The 16,480-nt window shown below is 40.2% G+C and overlaps 1 protein-coding gene across 2 annotated transcripts in view; it reads right to left on the reverse strand.

Moving 5' to 3' along the window:
• ACTN2 (actinin alpha 2) overlaps positions 1 to 16,480 on the reverse strand; it is a 74,195-nt gene that overhangs the window by 37,204 nt on the left and 20,511 nt on the right. For both annotated transcript variants that reach the window (XM_082407609.1, XM_082407610.1), the window contains exons 2-4: positions 2,879 to 2,993; positions 1,838 to 1,957; positions 857 to 943 (exon numbers count right to left, since the gene is read on the reverse strand). In XM_082407609.1, coding sequence (XP_082263735.1) covers positions 857 to 943; positions 1,838 to 1,957; positions 2,879 to 2,993 — 322 coding nt within the window. The remainder of the gene's footprint in view (positions 1 to 856; positions 944 to 1,837; positions 1,958 to 2,878; positions 2,994 to 16,480) is intronic.

Consider the following 16,480-nt stretch of genomic DNA (forward strand, 5'->3'; position numbering starts at 1 on the left):
TTTATTTATTTGGTCGTGCTGGGTCTTAGTTGTGGCATGTGAACTCTTAGTTGCAGCATGCATGTAGGATCTAGTTCCCTGACCAGGGAACGAACCCAGGCCCCCTGCATTGGGAGGGCAGAGTCTTAACCACCGTGCCACCAGGGAAGTCCCAAGTATGTTCTGCAGCTATACCTTTTGTGATTTGAGTGCTAAATAGGCCAAGTTCTAATTTTAGGAATGTCAATTTGACACTTTCGACAGTGCTGAATTCATCAAAATATTCTGGAGTGCAGTGGGCGTAAAAGACTAAAGATCTGCACCTTCAGTGGCAGTGCCGAGGATTAGGGTTATGTTACAATGATGGAACAGTTATTGGGCCAAAAGACACGATGACAATAGAGATTTTGTTTAAAAAAAAAAGGGAGGGAGGGAGGGAGGGAGGGGAGAGAGAGAAAAAAAGAAAGAACAAATGAACAAACGCAAATTTCAATCGATTATCTTTCAGCACTTGAAGGAAAGCGTTTCAAGCGTTTCAAGATATAACAGTCTAAAGAACTGTTATAGTCATGAACCTACTAGTATAATAAGCAATAAAGAAGCTCAAAAAATGCTCATTTTAAAAAGTGATTTCTGTTCTGAACATGTACTCATCTTTTCCAAAATGACTGTACTCCCATGAATGAAACAGCATTGCTGGGGTCTTTTTTTCATAGAAATAGAAAATTTGTGAAAACCCAAGTCGCGTATCTTTCATTCAATCCTGTCAGTGACTGTTCAATTTTACAAAAGCCTATCCAAATTCAACTTCATCAGCTCAATTTACAAATTACGCTAAGTGTCTTAATACCATCAGGTTTTTAACCCTGTCCTTTACCTTCAACGGAAATATCCTGAATAGCAAAGCGCAGGATGATGGTCCAGATCATACCCAGCGTCATCTTCACGTTGCCATCAACAATTTCTTTAGGTAAGAAAAAACATCAACAAATGAGGGTAAAGATAACATTATCAGCACATAAAGTTTTCCTATAAGTTATGAGTCTCCTATAAAGTTTTGACTTCAGAGCTACTGGAAGATATACATATGGAAAGACCAGTTTCTGTTTTTGTAAGTGTTGCAGTGAGTCTAGTTATAAATGTGGTATTCATAACCAAACGTCTCCAGTTTAAATGAGTTATGAGTTAATAATGAACACAAAGCTTGCATATGCAAAGTCACTGAAAACAACCCAGGGGTTTCCAAGGTTTAAAGACTAGATGAGCCAAGGTCCTAAATAATCAAACAGAGAGAACACTGGATCATCTTTACCCCGATCCCTCTTCCGGAGCTCCCCAGTTGGCAGGTTCTCGGGCTCAGTTGTATAGAATGAGAGGTAGGGCAGTCTCAGCTCCTGCCAGACTCACCAGGACTCCTAATCTCCCACAGAGAATGGAGATCCTTCCTATTAGTTCTAATTAAGAGTCACTGGGATGTACAAGTTCTTTCTCATTTGGATGATCAGTTTGAAAAAGATAGCATCATATTTGACTCTTTTTTTTTTTTTTTTTTTTGTCCACACCATGCAGTATGTGTGATCTTAGTTCCCCAACCAGGGATCGAACCTGCGGCCCCTGCAGTGGAAGCTCGGAGTCTTAACCGCTGGACCACCAGGGAACTCCCTTGACTCTATTCTGTACAAATGATCCTAGAGCCTTGTCTCCCGTTCATGGTGCCTGCGGGGAGCCTGGCAAGAGAGGCTGACACAGGAGACGGGGGGAAGGAATGGGGGAGGGAAGCAGGCACCCAGCTGCAGGCCCACTGCCCCAGGGGGAGGTCTGTGCATGGTCAGGGTCATTCCCATCACACCCCATTTACCTTCCGCCCCGATGGACACCAGCTTCACGCCTTTGCTGGCTATGTAATCCAAGGCTTTGTTGACGTTAGCGATTTTGTGGAATCGCATTTTTCCTCGGTCAGGTTTGGGCAGCCTTTCCCCTGTTGGATGAAGAAAGAATCGTGTAGACACAGAGAAAGGAGACCCTTGATGCAGAATCAAGGTGCCAAAATTCAGAGTCCGTGCCCTCCTTAAATGGGAATCATTATTTGACTGTTCCTTATGTGTTCTCGGTTTCTGTAAATCACAGTACTTTCAAGGTCAAATGGACCAGAGGGGAGCTGTGCTATTAAGGCCATATGCTTTTCAGATCTGCTGGGAGAGTCCGGTTTGGTCTTTGAGCCAAAGTACGAATGAGTAAGTAAGAAGCTGGTTGGTGCCCCTGCAGCATTCAGAGGTGCGGACCAGCTGTGGGAGAAAGTCAGGGAGCTTCGTTCAAATCACAGGGCTCATCTCAGACGTGGAGTTACGAAGATACCTGGATCAGGGCCGCCCTGCCTTCATCCTTCCCACTCACACCTCTTTAATTAAGCCGGATCCACTCTCCAGTCCAAAGTCTAAACCAGCCAGCTGAAATTCAGGGCAAAGGATAACCCCTCGGGGACTTTAACTCCTGTTTTCAGAGTTAAGCCAACATGTACACTGGCCTTTGGTGTGAAAGACAATTTCTGGAATACACACTAGCTGGACTTAGTGGAGAGGACAGCCTGGTGGGCAGTCATATAAATGTCATTTTCTCTTCTCTTATTCTGTTTCGAAGTGGGTGGTAGAAACATGATTTTAATAAGTCAATTTTAAACAGAATTCACTCCTTTTTTAGAACAGAAAAATAACTCCAGGCAGACTGCTCTTTGGAAAGGTTTGCTTTGTCAGCAATACCACCTCCCCCAGCCAGGTTCAAAGGGAGCTTTTTTTTTTTTTTTAAAAAAAAAAAAAAAATCAACAGATGCGTATCTACTGCTCCGACATAGAAGTACATGTAAGACTGGGTATAACACGTACGAAAAATGTTTAAGACTCACCTGAGATGACTTCCAAAAGCAGCATGAGCTTAAGGCCATTCCGGAAGTCTTCCTCGATGTTCTCGATCTGAGTGCCAGCTTTCCTGAGGTGGGAGTTACACCAGGCAGTGAAGGTCTGCAACGAGAAGCAAACAGTGCTGAGCACGGCCCCGTCAGCACTCAGAGCCCCTCCACATGGACCAGGCCTGACATCTTACACATCCTGGGGAGAACACGAGGCTGGGGCATCTTGGACCTTCGAGAGAAAGCAGACCGAACTGGATGGAAAGCATGATTTGAGGCCTGAAGGTAAGATTTTAATAAACTTTCCTCTTTAGAGACAAAAAAAAAAAAGTCATTTATTAGGTCTAACCACCTGAGGAATTTTTGCCTTCGGTTTAGAAAGGTACCACATTTGGGATTAACATATACACACTACTATATATAAAAGATAACTAACAAGGACCTACTGTATAGCACAGGGAACTACACTCAATATTTTATAATAACCTATCAGGGAAAAGAATCTAAAAAAGAATATATATATTTATATATATATATAACTGAATCACTGTGCTGTATACCTGAAACTAACACAACATTGTACATCAACTATACTTCAATTAAAAAAATAATAAAAATTTTTTAAAAGATACCATGTTTACACCTATGCCTTTGCCTTCTGAAAACCTCTTATTCTGTAGGAAATTAGGATGTGCTTATTCCCTGCATACAACAAAAATCAGCGTGCTTGCAGAACGGATGAATAAATTATGCTTAAAGAATGTTCAAAATGTCGTACTTTAGCGCAGAGGGTGGGCGGCATTGTGCAGTAGAAAGGGGAAGAGAAGAGGGACCCATAACCACTAATTATCTACAACTAGCTTATCCTGGATGAACAACAGTTTTAAAAAAGTAACTGAATTAATTAAACAAATTTGCAGTATAGTCAATCATTAATAATAATAATAGTAGTAGTAGCAATAATAATGAACTCCTACTGGCATATTCCAGGTCCTGGGCTAGAGCCCGGATTTCAAAGACAGTTAGATACAGCCCTGCCCTGGAAGGGCTCAGAGGCTAGTCATGTTAACAAATAACTAGGGCAATATTAAGCAGAAAGATGAACTATATACTAAGTGGCATCCAAAGTCATTCTGTTTATTTTTCAAACTTCTTTTAACTTGGTTTCCACTTGTGCACTATTTCCTGCCAAAACCAGATTAGAAATGCTTCTGGCAGCTGCTGGCTAAGAATGCAAACTGTGCCCTTGTCACACAACAGCTGCTGGGCTCCGGAACAAAGTGCCGGCACATTACGCTGCAGAGAGACAGACAAACAGGGTTTGTGTTATAGATGAGAAGATGAACCTCTCAAAAATAGAGTTTTTCCAAGTAAGACTACAAAAAGACACAGTTTTCCATAAAAATGATTTTTCTAGGTAATAAAAAGGATTTTCAAATCTGACTGATGGGCACTTATTTCAAGAAATATGTGATGGTATTTGCAGCAACATGGATGGACCTAGAGATGATCATACTAAGTGAAGTAAGTCAGAAAGAGAAAGACAAATACCATGTGATATCACTTATATGTGGAATCTAAAATAGGACACAAATGAACTGATCTACAAAACAGAAAGAGACTCACAGATACAGATAACAGACTTCTGGTTGTCAAGGGGGAAGGGAGCTGGGGGAGGGATGGATTGGGAGTTTGGGGTTAGCAGATGCAAACTATTATATAGAGACTGGATAAAGAACAAGGTCCTACTCTGGGATGAAGTGAGAGAGTAGCATGGACATATATACACTACCAAATGTAAAATAGATAGCTAGTGGGAAGCAGCTGCATAGCACAGGGAGATCAGCTCAGTGCTTTGTGACCACCTAGAAGGGTGGGAGGGAGACTCAAAAGGGAGCGGATATGGGGATATATGTATACGTATAGCTGATTCACTTTGTTATAAAGCAGAAACTAATACACCATTGTAAAGCAATTATACTCCAATAAAGATGTTAAAAATAAAGGTCCTACTGTATAGCACAGGGAACTATATTCAATATTCTGTGATATACCATAATGGAAAAGAACATGAAAAAGAATGAATATAGATGTATAACTGAATCACTTTGCTGTACAGCAGAAATAAACACAACACTGTAAATCAACTGTACTTCAATAAAATAAATTTAAGAAAAAGAAATATGTGATGGCATTAAATTCTAGGACAAAAAGAAAATGTAGGTATTTTCTTGGATTTCCAATAATAAATTTTATTGTGAGAGCCAAAACTAATAGTTATTTCTCCTAAAACACATCTAAACTTTAGTCAGGTCTAAACAGAAGTGATACTCTAAGTCATATACTCTAGGTCTGCACCCTATCAATATGGTAGCCAGTAACCATACTTGGCTATTTAAATGTAATTAATTAAAATGAAAGGAAATTAAAATTTTAGTTTCCCAGCTGTACAAGCCATCTTTCGAGGGTTCAAAAGCCACATGTGTACAAGCACATCTGTACTGGATGGTGCAGATGTGTACGCAACACCTCCAGCATCACAGAGAGTTCTATTGAACAGTGCTACTATACACAATCAAATTTTGTTTTTTGAAGCTAAGATTATTAACAAGAGTCTATTATTACCTGGGTTCAAAATTCAAGTGGTACAAAAAGGCATAAAGTGGAAAGCCTCCCTCTCACTCCTGTTCCCAGCCACCGAGTTCCCTTCCCCAGAGGCAACAACAAAGAGATTCAGTGTCTTGTGTTTCTCTTCAACAATATTGTATACATACGTAAACACACAGACACACACATCTTTTTTCTATCCCTTTAACACAAATCATAATATACACATTGTTCTGCACCTGGCTTTTTTATATTTTTTAAGAAAACTATAACCTAGGGTCATTCAATATCAGCAAAGAGCATTCCTTTTTATGGCTGCATAGTATTCCACTGTCGTGACTATACCATACTTTATTTTCTAACTAGCTCCTTGGATGGACATTTAGGTTGCTTCCAGATAACTAAGTTCATACAGTGAAAAACTTCCCAGGCCCCATTTTCAGCAAGCAAAACTACTTTAAAGGTTTTCTGTTTGGTTTTCTTTTTTTCACAATACCAAGACTAACCATATACCTAACCTTTTGGGGAAGGCACAAGAGAACAGTACGTTATGGAATTGACAGAGAAAAAAATACAATGATATAAAATATTTATTGAATTATCTTTATCTATACTCTAATTAAAAATGGACAAATATTGCTGGTGTAAATTACCTTAACTTATTACCATGTTATTTAAGCCCCTTCATAATATAAGTATCAGAAGCACTTCTGGATAGAACCCCAAAGCTTTTCATGAAATCAGTGCAGGTTTCCTGACCCGCACTATGGAACACTGTGAACATCTGCTGGATACCACCTTCTTACAGGCATGCATGTGATGAAGGTAACTTACCACAGGTAATTATTCAGCTGTGCAAATGCAGAGAATGAACTGAATCTACCAGGTCAATTTTGTCAGTTAAGCCTAATGAAGTTTCGCTTTCTTTAATGAGTATTCCCAAGAGCCAATAAAGGTGGTAACTAACCAACTTAAATGTGAAAAAGGACCCCAAGGCTCTGTGATAATAGCTTGCAAAGAGGCCAGTGCACTCTGAAAAGGAATTTTAAGCTTTATTAGACTGTTTAATTTTCATTCTATTTACAGTTTCCATTACCATGGCCTACAGAGACTGTTCCTATGCCTCCCCCATTGTCCTCCGCTTCTGTGAAAATCCCGCTAATCGTGGAGGAGATAAAAACAAAAGCCACCACAGCAGCAACAAAATCCCACACATTGTACCTAAAAGACTTCTTTGTGGGGACTTCCCTGGTGGCACAGTGGTTGGGAATCCGCCTGCCAATGCAGGGGACATGGGTTTGAGCCCTGGTCCGGGAAGATCCCACATGCCGCGGAGCAACTAAGCCCGTGCTCCACAACTGCTGAGCCTGTGCTCTAGAGCCCGCCAGCCACAACTACTGAAGCCCACGCGCCTAGAGCCTGTGCTCCACAACAAGAGAAGCCACTGCAATGAGAAGCCCTCGCACAGCAACGAAGAGTAGCCCCCGCTCACCACAACTAGAGAAAGCCCGCGCGCAGCAATGAAGACCCAGTGCAGCCAAAAATAAAATTAATTAATTAAAAAAAAAAAAGACTTCTTTGTGGATTTTCTTGCTCTTCGATGGCAACATGCATCTCTAAGGTCCCTGTGAACTAAATCTGGGAGAAATGAAATGGAACCAAGGTAGGTCCATGTGGTTTTGGAGGGAGGCTCCTTGGTTCAAACCAGATTAGGAAGGCAGGTGTCCTTTCTTAAGAGACATGGTGTTACAAACCAGACAGAGACCCTCAAGGAAAGAGGCCAACGTCTCCCCAGCCCAGAGCTCACCTCAGAAGCTGCCTCGTCACATTTGAGGTCCTCCAACCTCCTCCCTTGCTTCCAACTCAAATCTTCCTCTACCTCTCTCCTAGAGAAGAGCTTCTTCCCTGCCCCTGTTCACCTAGTGATAAATACATACACTTTTTGCATCTTAAAAATAAGCACATAAAAAAAACCTCTCAGAGCCACACAAAGAGAACCAAGATGGGAAAGCACGAACCGTCCACCTGCCGACAGGAAGGGCTGATGCTTCCAGTTGTTCTCACCCTTCAAAGACACTCACGACAAAGGTAAGGGAAAGATGGACCTAGAGATGATCATACTAAGTGAAGTAAGCCAGACAGAGAAAGACAAATATCATGACATTGCTTACATGTAAAATCTAAAAATAAAAAGTGATACAAATGAATTTATATACCAAACAGAAGTAGACTCACAGACATAGAAAACAGACTTACGGCTACCAAAGGGGAAACGGTGGGGGGAGAGATAAATTAGGAGTTTGGGATTAACAGATACACACTACTATATCTAAAATAGATAACCGACAAGGACCTATTATATAGCACAGGAAACTCTACTCAATATTTTGTAATAACCTCTAAGGGAAAAGAATCTGAAAAATAGATACATATGTATAACTGAATCACTCTGCTGTATACCGGAAATTAACACAACATTGTAAATCAATTAGACTTCAATAAAAATAAATAAATATATATGTATATATTAAAAAAAAAAAAAGCTAAGGGAATGAGTGTTCAAGTCACAGAGGAAAAGACGGAAAGGCATGGGAGTCACTGTCTCACTTTGTATATTCCTTAGGCAACGGGAGCAAATATTAGCATTTCTTCCTGAAACATACAGAATCATAACCCATGAGTCACTGGCCAGGATGGACAGTCCTGTGGGTGCAGACTGGTCTCCCTGCTCATACAGGACCCTCTCTGGTCATGGTACTGAAACTCTCCAAACACAGGGAGCAGAGGAAGAGGGCCTGGGGGTTAAGGCCATGTGCCTGTGACTTACAGTATTATGTATTCCTGGGATAAGTCTGAAGGATACTCAAACAATCAGCGGTCGCTGCCCCGTTATCTTCCTGAACATAATCTAGAGATCCAGAAAATGCTCCTCAACCCCTGAAACACAGTGGTTGAGAAAAATGTCAGTTGGAATAACCAACACACGGAAGCAGCCTAAATGTCCATCGACAGAATAAAGGATAAAGAAGATGTGGTACATATATACAATGGAATGTTACTCAGCCATAAAAGAGAATGAAATAATGCCATCTGTAGCAACATGGGTGGACCTAGAGATTATCATACTAAGTGAAGTAAGTCAGAAAGAGAAAGACAAATATCATATCACTTATATCTGGAATCTAAAATATGATACAAATGAACTTATCTACAAAACAGAAACAGACTCACAGACATAGAGAACAGACTTGTGGTTACCGAAGAGGAAAGGTTGGGGGGAGGGGTTAATTAGGAGTTCGGGATTAACATAGACACACTATTATTTATAAAATAGATAATCAACAAGGACCTACTGTATTGCACAGGGAACTCTACTCAATATTCTGTAATAACCTATATGAGAAAAGAATCTGAAAAAGAATGGATACATGTATACGTATAACTGAATCACTTTGCTGTACACCTGAAACACAACATTGTAAATCAACTATACTCCAATATAAAATAAAAATTAAAAAAAAGAAAAAGAAAGAAAAATGTCAGTTGGAGGAGTTTTCTAGTAATATCTGTTAGCAAGAATTGCTACCCCCATTCAGAGGCCATACCTTCTTCCTTGAAGAACATACTAGCAAAGTCCCAAGTCCATAGGAATTCTAAGACCACTGTCTTTCTCAAAGTTAAATTATATGCCATGACAATCAGTACAATGTGCTTAATGGCAAAAAAGCACTTATTAAAAAAAAAGGGACTTCCCTGGTGGTCCAATGGTTAGGACTCTGTGCTTCCACTGCAGGGGACGTGGGTTTGATCCCTGGTCAGGGAACTGAGATCCCACAGGCCATGCAGAGCAGAAAAAAAAAAAAAAAGCACTTATGTCCTCACTGAAATATTGAGATAAGCTTGAGTTACTGAACGTTATGCATTTGTATTTGGTTTCTTTTTAAGTTAATTAAGTCAATGAATTCTACAGACACAACAACCTACATTGTAGACTATTCCAAAGAGAGAAGGGAAAACAAGGTCTTTTAATCAACATGAGTAATATCTGTGATTATATATATTGTTTAAATAACACAAGTTTGCATCACTACCTGGAAGAGATTATCACCTGGAGACACAAATAAGGACCAAAAAGATCAATCCTGAATCTGACACGGTTCTCTGAGTTTGAGTCCATTTCATACCATCAGTTAATTATTAATTCTTCTAGCAATAAGGCTCTAGGGTTGGGCTGGCTCCTATAAGACTATCCCTGTTCAATTTACTATTCCATTTTCTCCAAACAAAAATCTGGCAACACAACAGCTATCAATTTCTTTTATACTCTGTTAACCAGCTTTTATTTTCATAATAACTGCATAAAATACTAATTAGAGGTCACATTTCCTAACACGGAGACTCACTACAGCCACGGGGCGTTTCTGAACAAAATAGAACAGGGTTTACTGAGGGCTGGGACGTTCGGGCAGAGCCCGCAGCATGAAGCTCAGGGTAGGCAAGCCTGAATGATTTTCAGCTTTTAAATCCACTGATTATAAAACAGCCTTGTCACTGGGAGTCTGGGGTTAGCAGATGCAAACTATTATATATAGAATGGTTAACAACAAGGTCCTACTGTCTAGCACAGGGAACTATATTCAATATCCTGAGATAAACCACAATGGAAAAGAATATAAAAAAGAAAGTATATATATATATATATATATATATATATATATATATATGTAGCTGAATCACTTTGCTGTACAGCAGAAATTAACACAACATTGTAAATCAACTATACATCAAAAAAAAGAAAAACAGCATTGTCTATCAGGTCTAAGCAGGTTTGGGGCATCATCAGAGTGTTCTACAATTTTGAGTTTGCTTATCACTTACTGTTCTCAGAGAGTAAAGACATCAAGTGGCTAGCATGGGGATTCCTGGCCTGCATCCTATGGGTGGGACAACTGAGCCCCAGGTGAGCAGGGAGCAGTGGTCCCTGAGAGGGAGCAGGGAGGGCAGGTGGAGCCCTGTCCAGCCCACAGTCGTGGCTCAGAACTCGGATTCTATTTCTGACTCTTGACACCATGCAATTATGTATCCTTCACGTCCTGACACCTTCCCAGCTACCAAAAAAATTGTCATGATCAACTTTATGAAACAATTCAAAAGGTTATCAGGAGGAGAAGGAATACAAAGGCCAGCTGGGCCACATGACCTATTATTACAATGGTTCTGAACAGCCTCCCATGAAAAACTGTTGAAAACCACAGCTCTGTTAAGTTGATTTTCTAAAAACGCTCCATTTGTTTTTCTATTTACAATAATCATTATAACAGTGTCTTCTTTTCCACTTCACAAATTCTCAATTTGCCAGGATCCCTCCTAATCGTTTTCCTCGTTCTTTTTAAATATTCAAAAAGTAAGGCGGGGTGTGGGTGTCTGGAAAGATGCACACATTTTGTAAAATCTCCAGTTAAGGGACGAGAAGGGGGGCAGCTCCAGCAGTTAAGAAAGGACACACTGCCCTCCTGAAGGGCAGGGAGCCGCTCCTTTAAGAGGGCAGAAATTCCTGCAAACCATGTGGCTGGCAGAAGCAGGTGTGCTGGTTCACCACAAAGCTTCACCATCCCTCAGCCAGAAAGACCCTGACCCACAAATCACAGGGGGAATAGCACTGGGTGAGCCTGGAAAATGCCACAATGCCCAGAAAAATGGGCCACTCCAGCATCACATCAGAAAAATCAGCAGAATGACCTTAAATTGAAAGATTCAGACACTCAACCATCTTTAAAAAGATTTAAAAGGTGTTTCTCAGGATCACAGACATAGAGAACAGACTGGTGGTTGCCAAGGGGGAGGGGGTTGGAGGAGGGATGGAGTGGGAGGCTGGGATTAGCAGACGTAAGCTATTATACATAGAATGGATAAACAACAAGGTCCTACTGTAGAGCACAGGGAATTATATTCAATATCCTATGAGAAACCATAATGGAAAAGAATATATATGTATAACTGAATCACTTTGCTGTTCAGCAGTAATTAACACAACATTGTAAATCAACTATACTTCAATTAAAAAAAAACACCTAGGGCTTCCCTGGTGGCGCAGTGGTTGAGAATCTGCCTGCCAATGCAGGGGACACGGGTTCGAGCCCTGGTCTGGGAAGATCCCACATGCCGCGGAGCAACTGGGCCCGTGAGCCACAACTACTGAGCCTGCGCGTCTGGAGCCTGTGCTCCGCAACAAGAGAGGCCGCGACAGTGAGAGGCCCGCGCATCGCGATGAAGAGTGGCCCCCGCTCACCGCAACTAGAGAAAGCCCTCGCACAGAAACGAAGACCTAACACACCCAAAAATCAATCAATCAATCAATAAATTTATAAAAAAAAAAACCTAAAAAAATTTTTTAATGTAAATGGCAAAAAAAAAAAAAAAAAAAAAGCTGTTTCTGCTGGAGTTTATACTAACATTAGGATAGTTCTCTGGAGCCAGCAGTCACTCAACAGTCGTCACCGACTGTTCAGCACAGTGAACGTTGAATAATCATCTGATCTTGAAAAAATTCCAAACCTTCAAGGTTACCAAGCACCCAAGTAGACTTCTCAACTACAGACATTTAAACAATCGAATCAAAGCAAGAAGTACGTAAGTAGAAGAGTGTTCCTTCTAAGGATGCTGCATGTGCTACAATCAATTACCAGGTATCTCGGAAGTCCATTCGGGGCCCTCCTGTTCTCGTAACTGGCATAACCAAGCAGCTAATGACACGGTGGGCAGCCCTTTCTTCTCCACCCACAGATCTCTGCTTAGTCTCCAAGATCCTGCTGGATAACACGGCATGCAACAGCTCAGTTTAGCAGTCCCTAAAAAACAGCGACCCTAAAATCCGAAGCCTGGCTCTGTGACCAGCTCAGTGTCTGGTGTGGGTAAGTCAGCTCATCTCTCCCGTGGCTTATTTCTTTCCTCTTCTTTTCATTTTATTTTTAATTTTTTTAACATCTTTATTGCAGTATAATTGCTTTACAATGTTGTGTTATTTTCTGCTGTATAACAAAGTGAATAAGTATACATATATCCCCATATCTCCTCCCTCTTGCGTCTCCCTCCCACCCTTCCTATCGCACCCCTCTAGGTGGTCACAAAGCACGGAGCTGATCTCCCTGTGCTATGCGGCTGCTTCCCACTAGTTACCTATTTTACATTTGGTAGCGTATATATGTCAATGCCACTCTCTCACTTTGTCCCAGCTTACCCCTCCCCCTCCCTGTGTCTTCAAGTCCATTCTCTACGTCTGTGTCTTTATTCCTGTCCTGCCCCTAGGTTCTTCAGAACCTATTTTTTTTTATTACATATATGTGTTAGCATATGGTATTTGTTTTTCTCTTTCTGACTTACTTTACTCTGTATGACAGACTCTAGGTGCATCCACCTCACTACAAATAACTCAATTTCGTTTCTTTTTATGGCTGAGTAATATTCCATTGTATGTACGTGTCACATCTTCTTTATCCATTCATCTGTCGATGGACACTTAGGTTGCTTCCATGTCCTGGATATTGTAAATAGTGCTGCAATGAACATTGTGGTACATGACTCTTTTTGAATTAGTTTACTCAGGATATATACCCAGTAGTGGGATTGCTGGGTCATATGGTAGTTCTATTTTTAGTTTTTTAAGGAATCTCCATACTGTTCTCCATAGTGGCTGTATCAATTTACATTCCCACCAACAGTGCAAGAGTGTTCCCTTTTCTCCACACCCTCTCCAGCATTTATTGTTTGTAGATTTTTTGATGATGGCCACTCTGACAGGTGTGAGGTGATACCTCATTGTAGTTTTGATTTGCATTTCTCTAATGATTAATGATGTTGAGCATTCTTTCATGTGTCTGTTGGCCATCTGTATATCTTCTTTGGAGAAATGTCTATTTAGGTCTTCTGCCCATTTGTGGATTGGGTTGTTTGTTTTTTAGATATTGAGCTGCATGAGCTGCTTGTATATTTTGGAGATTAATCCTTTGTCAGTTGCTTCATTTGCAAATATTTTCTCCCATTCTGGGGGTTGTCTTTTCATCTTGTTTACGGTTTCCTTTGCTGTGCAAAAGCTTTTAAGTTTCATTAGGTCCCATTTGTTTATTTTTGTTTTTATTTCCATTCCTCTAGGAGGTGTCAGAAAGGATCAAAAAGGATCTTGCTGTGATTTATGTCATAGAGTGTTCTGCCTATGTTTTCCTCGAAGAGTTTGATAGTGTCTGCCTTACATTTAAGTCTTTAATACATTCTGGGTTTATTTTTGTGTATGGTGTTAGGGAGTTCATTCTTTTACATGTATCTGTCCAGTTTTCCCAGCCCCACTTATTGAAGAGGCTGTCTTTTCTCCATTGTATATTCTTGCCCCCTTTATCAAAGATAAGGTGACCATATGTGCGTGGGTTTATCTCTGGGCTTTCTATCCTGTTCCATTCATCTATATTTCTGTTTTTGTGCCAGTACCATACTGTCTTGATTACTGTAGCTTTGTAGTATAGTCTGAAGTCCGGGAGCCTGATTCCTCCAGCTCTGTTTTTCTTTCTCAACATTGCTTTGGCTATTCAGGGTCTTTGGTGTTTCCATACAAATTGTGAAATTTTTTGTTCTAGTTCTGTGAAAAATGCCATTGGTAGTTTGACAGGGATTGTATTGAATCTGTAGATTGCTTTGGGTAGTATATTCATTTTCACAATGTTGATTCTTCCAATCCAAGAACATGGTATATCTCTCCATCTGTTTGTATCATTTTTAATTTCTTTCATCAGTGTCTTATAGTTTTCTGCATACAGGTCTTTTGTCTCCTTAGGTAGGTTTATTCCTAGGTATTTTATTCTTTTTGTTGCAGTGGTAAATGGGAGTGTTTTCTTAATTTCTCTTTCAGATTTTTCATCATTAGTGTATAGGAATGCAAGAGATTTCTGTGCCTTAATTTTGTACCCTGCTACTTTACTAAATTCATTGATTAGCTCTAGTAGTTTTCTGGTAGCATCTTTAGGATTCTCTATGTATAGTATCATGTCATCTGCAAACAGTGACAGCTTTACTTCTTCTTTTCCGATTTGGATTCCTTTCATTTCTTTTTCTTCTCTGAATGCTCCGGCTAAAACTTCTGAAACTATGTTGAATAATAGTGGTGAGAGTGGGCAACCTTGTCTTGTTCCTGAGCTTAGTGGAAATGGTGTCAGTTTTTCACCACTGGGAATGATATTGGCTGTGAGTTTGTCATATATGGCCTTTATTATGTTGAGGTAAGTTCCCTCTATGCCTACTTTCTGGAGGGTTCTTATCATAAATGGGTGTTGAATTCTGTCAAAAGCTTTTTCTGCATCTATTGAGAGGATCATATGGTTTTTCTCCTTCAATTTGTTAATATGGTGTATCACATTGATTGATTTGCATATATTGAAGAATCCTTGCATTCCTGGGATAAACCCCACTTGATCATGGTGTATGATCCTTTAATGTGCTGTTGGATTCTGTTTGCTAGTATTTTGTTGAGGACTTTTGCATCTATGTTCATCAGTGATATTGGCCTGTAGTTTTCTTTTTTTGTGACATCTTTGTCTGGTTTTGGTATCACAGTGATGGTGGCCTCGTAGAATGAGTTTGGGAGTGTTCCTCCCTCTGCTATATTTTGGAAGAGTTTGAGAAGGATAAGTGTTAGCTCCCCTGTAAATGTTTGATAGCATTCGCCTGTGAAGCCATCTGATCCTGGGCTTTTGTTTGTTGGAAGATTTTTAATCACAGTTTCAATTTCAGTGCTTGTGATTGGTCTGTTTATATTTCCTATTCCTTCCTGGTTCACTCTCAGAAGGCTGTGCTTTTCTAAGAATTTGTCCATTTCTTCCAGGTTGTCCATTTTATTGGCATATAGTTGCTTGTAGTAATCTCTCATGATCCTTTGTATTTCTGCAGTGTCAGTTGTTACTTCTCCTTTTTCATTTTTAATTCTGTTGATTTGAGCCTTTTCCCTTTTTTTCGTCTCTGAGTCTGGCTAATGGTTTATCAATTTTATCTTCTCAAAGAACCAGCTTTTAGTTTTATTGATCTTTGCTATTGTGTCCTTCATTTCTTTTTCATTTATTTCTGATCTGATCTTTATGATTTCTTTCCTTCTGCTAACTTTGGGGTATTTTTGTTCTTCTTTCTCTAATTGCTTTAGGTGTAAGGTTAGGTTGTTGAGATTTTTCTCGTTTCTTGAGGTATGACTGTATTGCTATAAACTCCCCTCTTAGAACTGCTTCTGCTGCACCCCATAGGTTTTGGGTTGTTGTGTTTTCATTGTCATTTGTTTCTATGTATTTTTTTATTTCCTCTTTGATTTGTTCAGTGATCTCTTGGTTATTTAGTAGTGTATTACTTAGCCTCCATGTGTTTGTATTTTTTACAGTTTTCTTCCTGTAACTGATATCTAGTCTCATAGCTTTGTGGTTGGAAAAGATACTTGATATGATTTCTTTTTTATTTTTTTAATTAATTTATTATTTATTTTTGGCTGTGTTGGGTCTTTGTTGCTGCACATGGGCTTTCTTTAGTTGCAGTGAGTGGGGGCTACTCTTCGTTGCAGTGCACGCGCTTCTCATTGTGGTGGCTTCTCTTGCTGCAGAGCATGGGCTCTAGGTGAGCAGGCTCAGTAGTTGTGGCTCACAGGCTCTAGAGCACAGGCTCAGTAGTTGTGGTGCACGGGCTTAGTTCCTCCATGGCATGTGGGATCTTCCCGGACCAGGGCTCGAACCCATATCCCCTGCATTGGCAGGCAGATTCTTAACCTCTGCGTCACCAGGGAAGTCCCTTGATACGATTTCAATTTTCTTAAATTTACCAAGGCTTGATTTGTGACCCAAGATATGATCTATCTTGGAGAATGTTCCATGAGCACTTGAGAAGAAAGTGTATTCTGTTCTTTTTGGATGGAATGTCCTATAAATATCAATTAAGTCCATCTTGTCTAATGCGTCATTTAAAGCTTGTGTTTCC

Source organism: Balaenoptera borealis, assembly GCF_965194805.1.
Source record: "Balaenoptera borealis genome assembly, chromosome: 10".
Taxonomy (NCBI): Eukaryota; Metazoa; Chordata; class Mammalia; order Artiodactyla; family Balaenopteridae; genus Balaenoptera; species Balaenoptera borealis.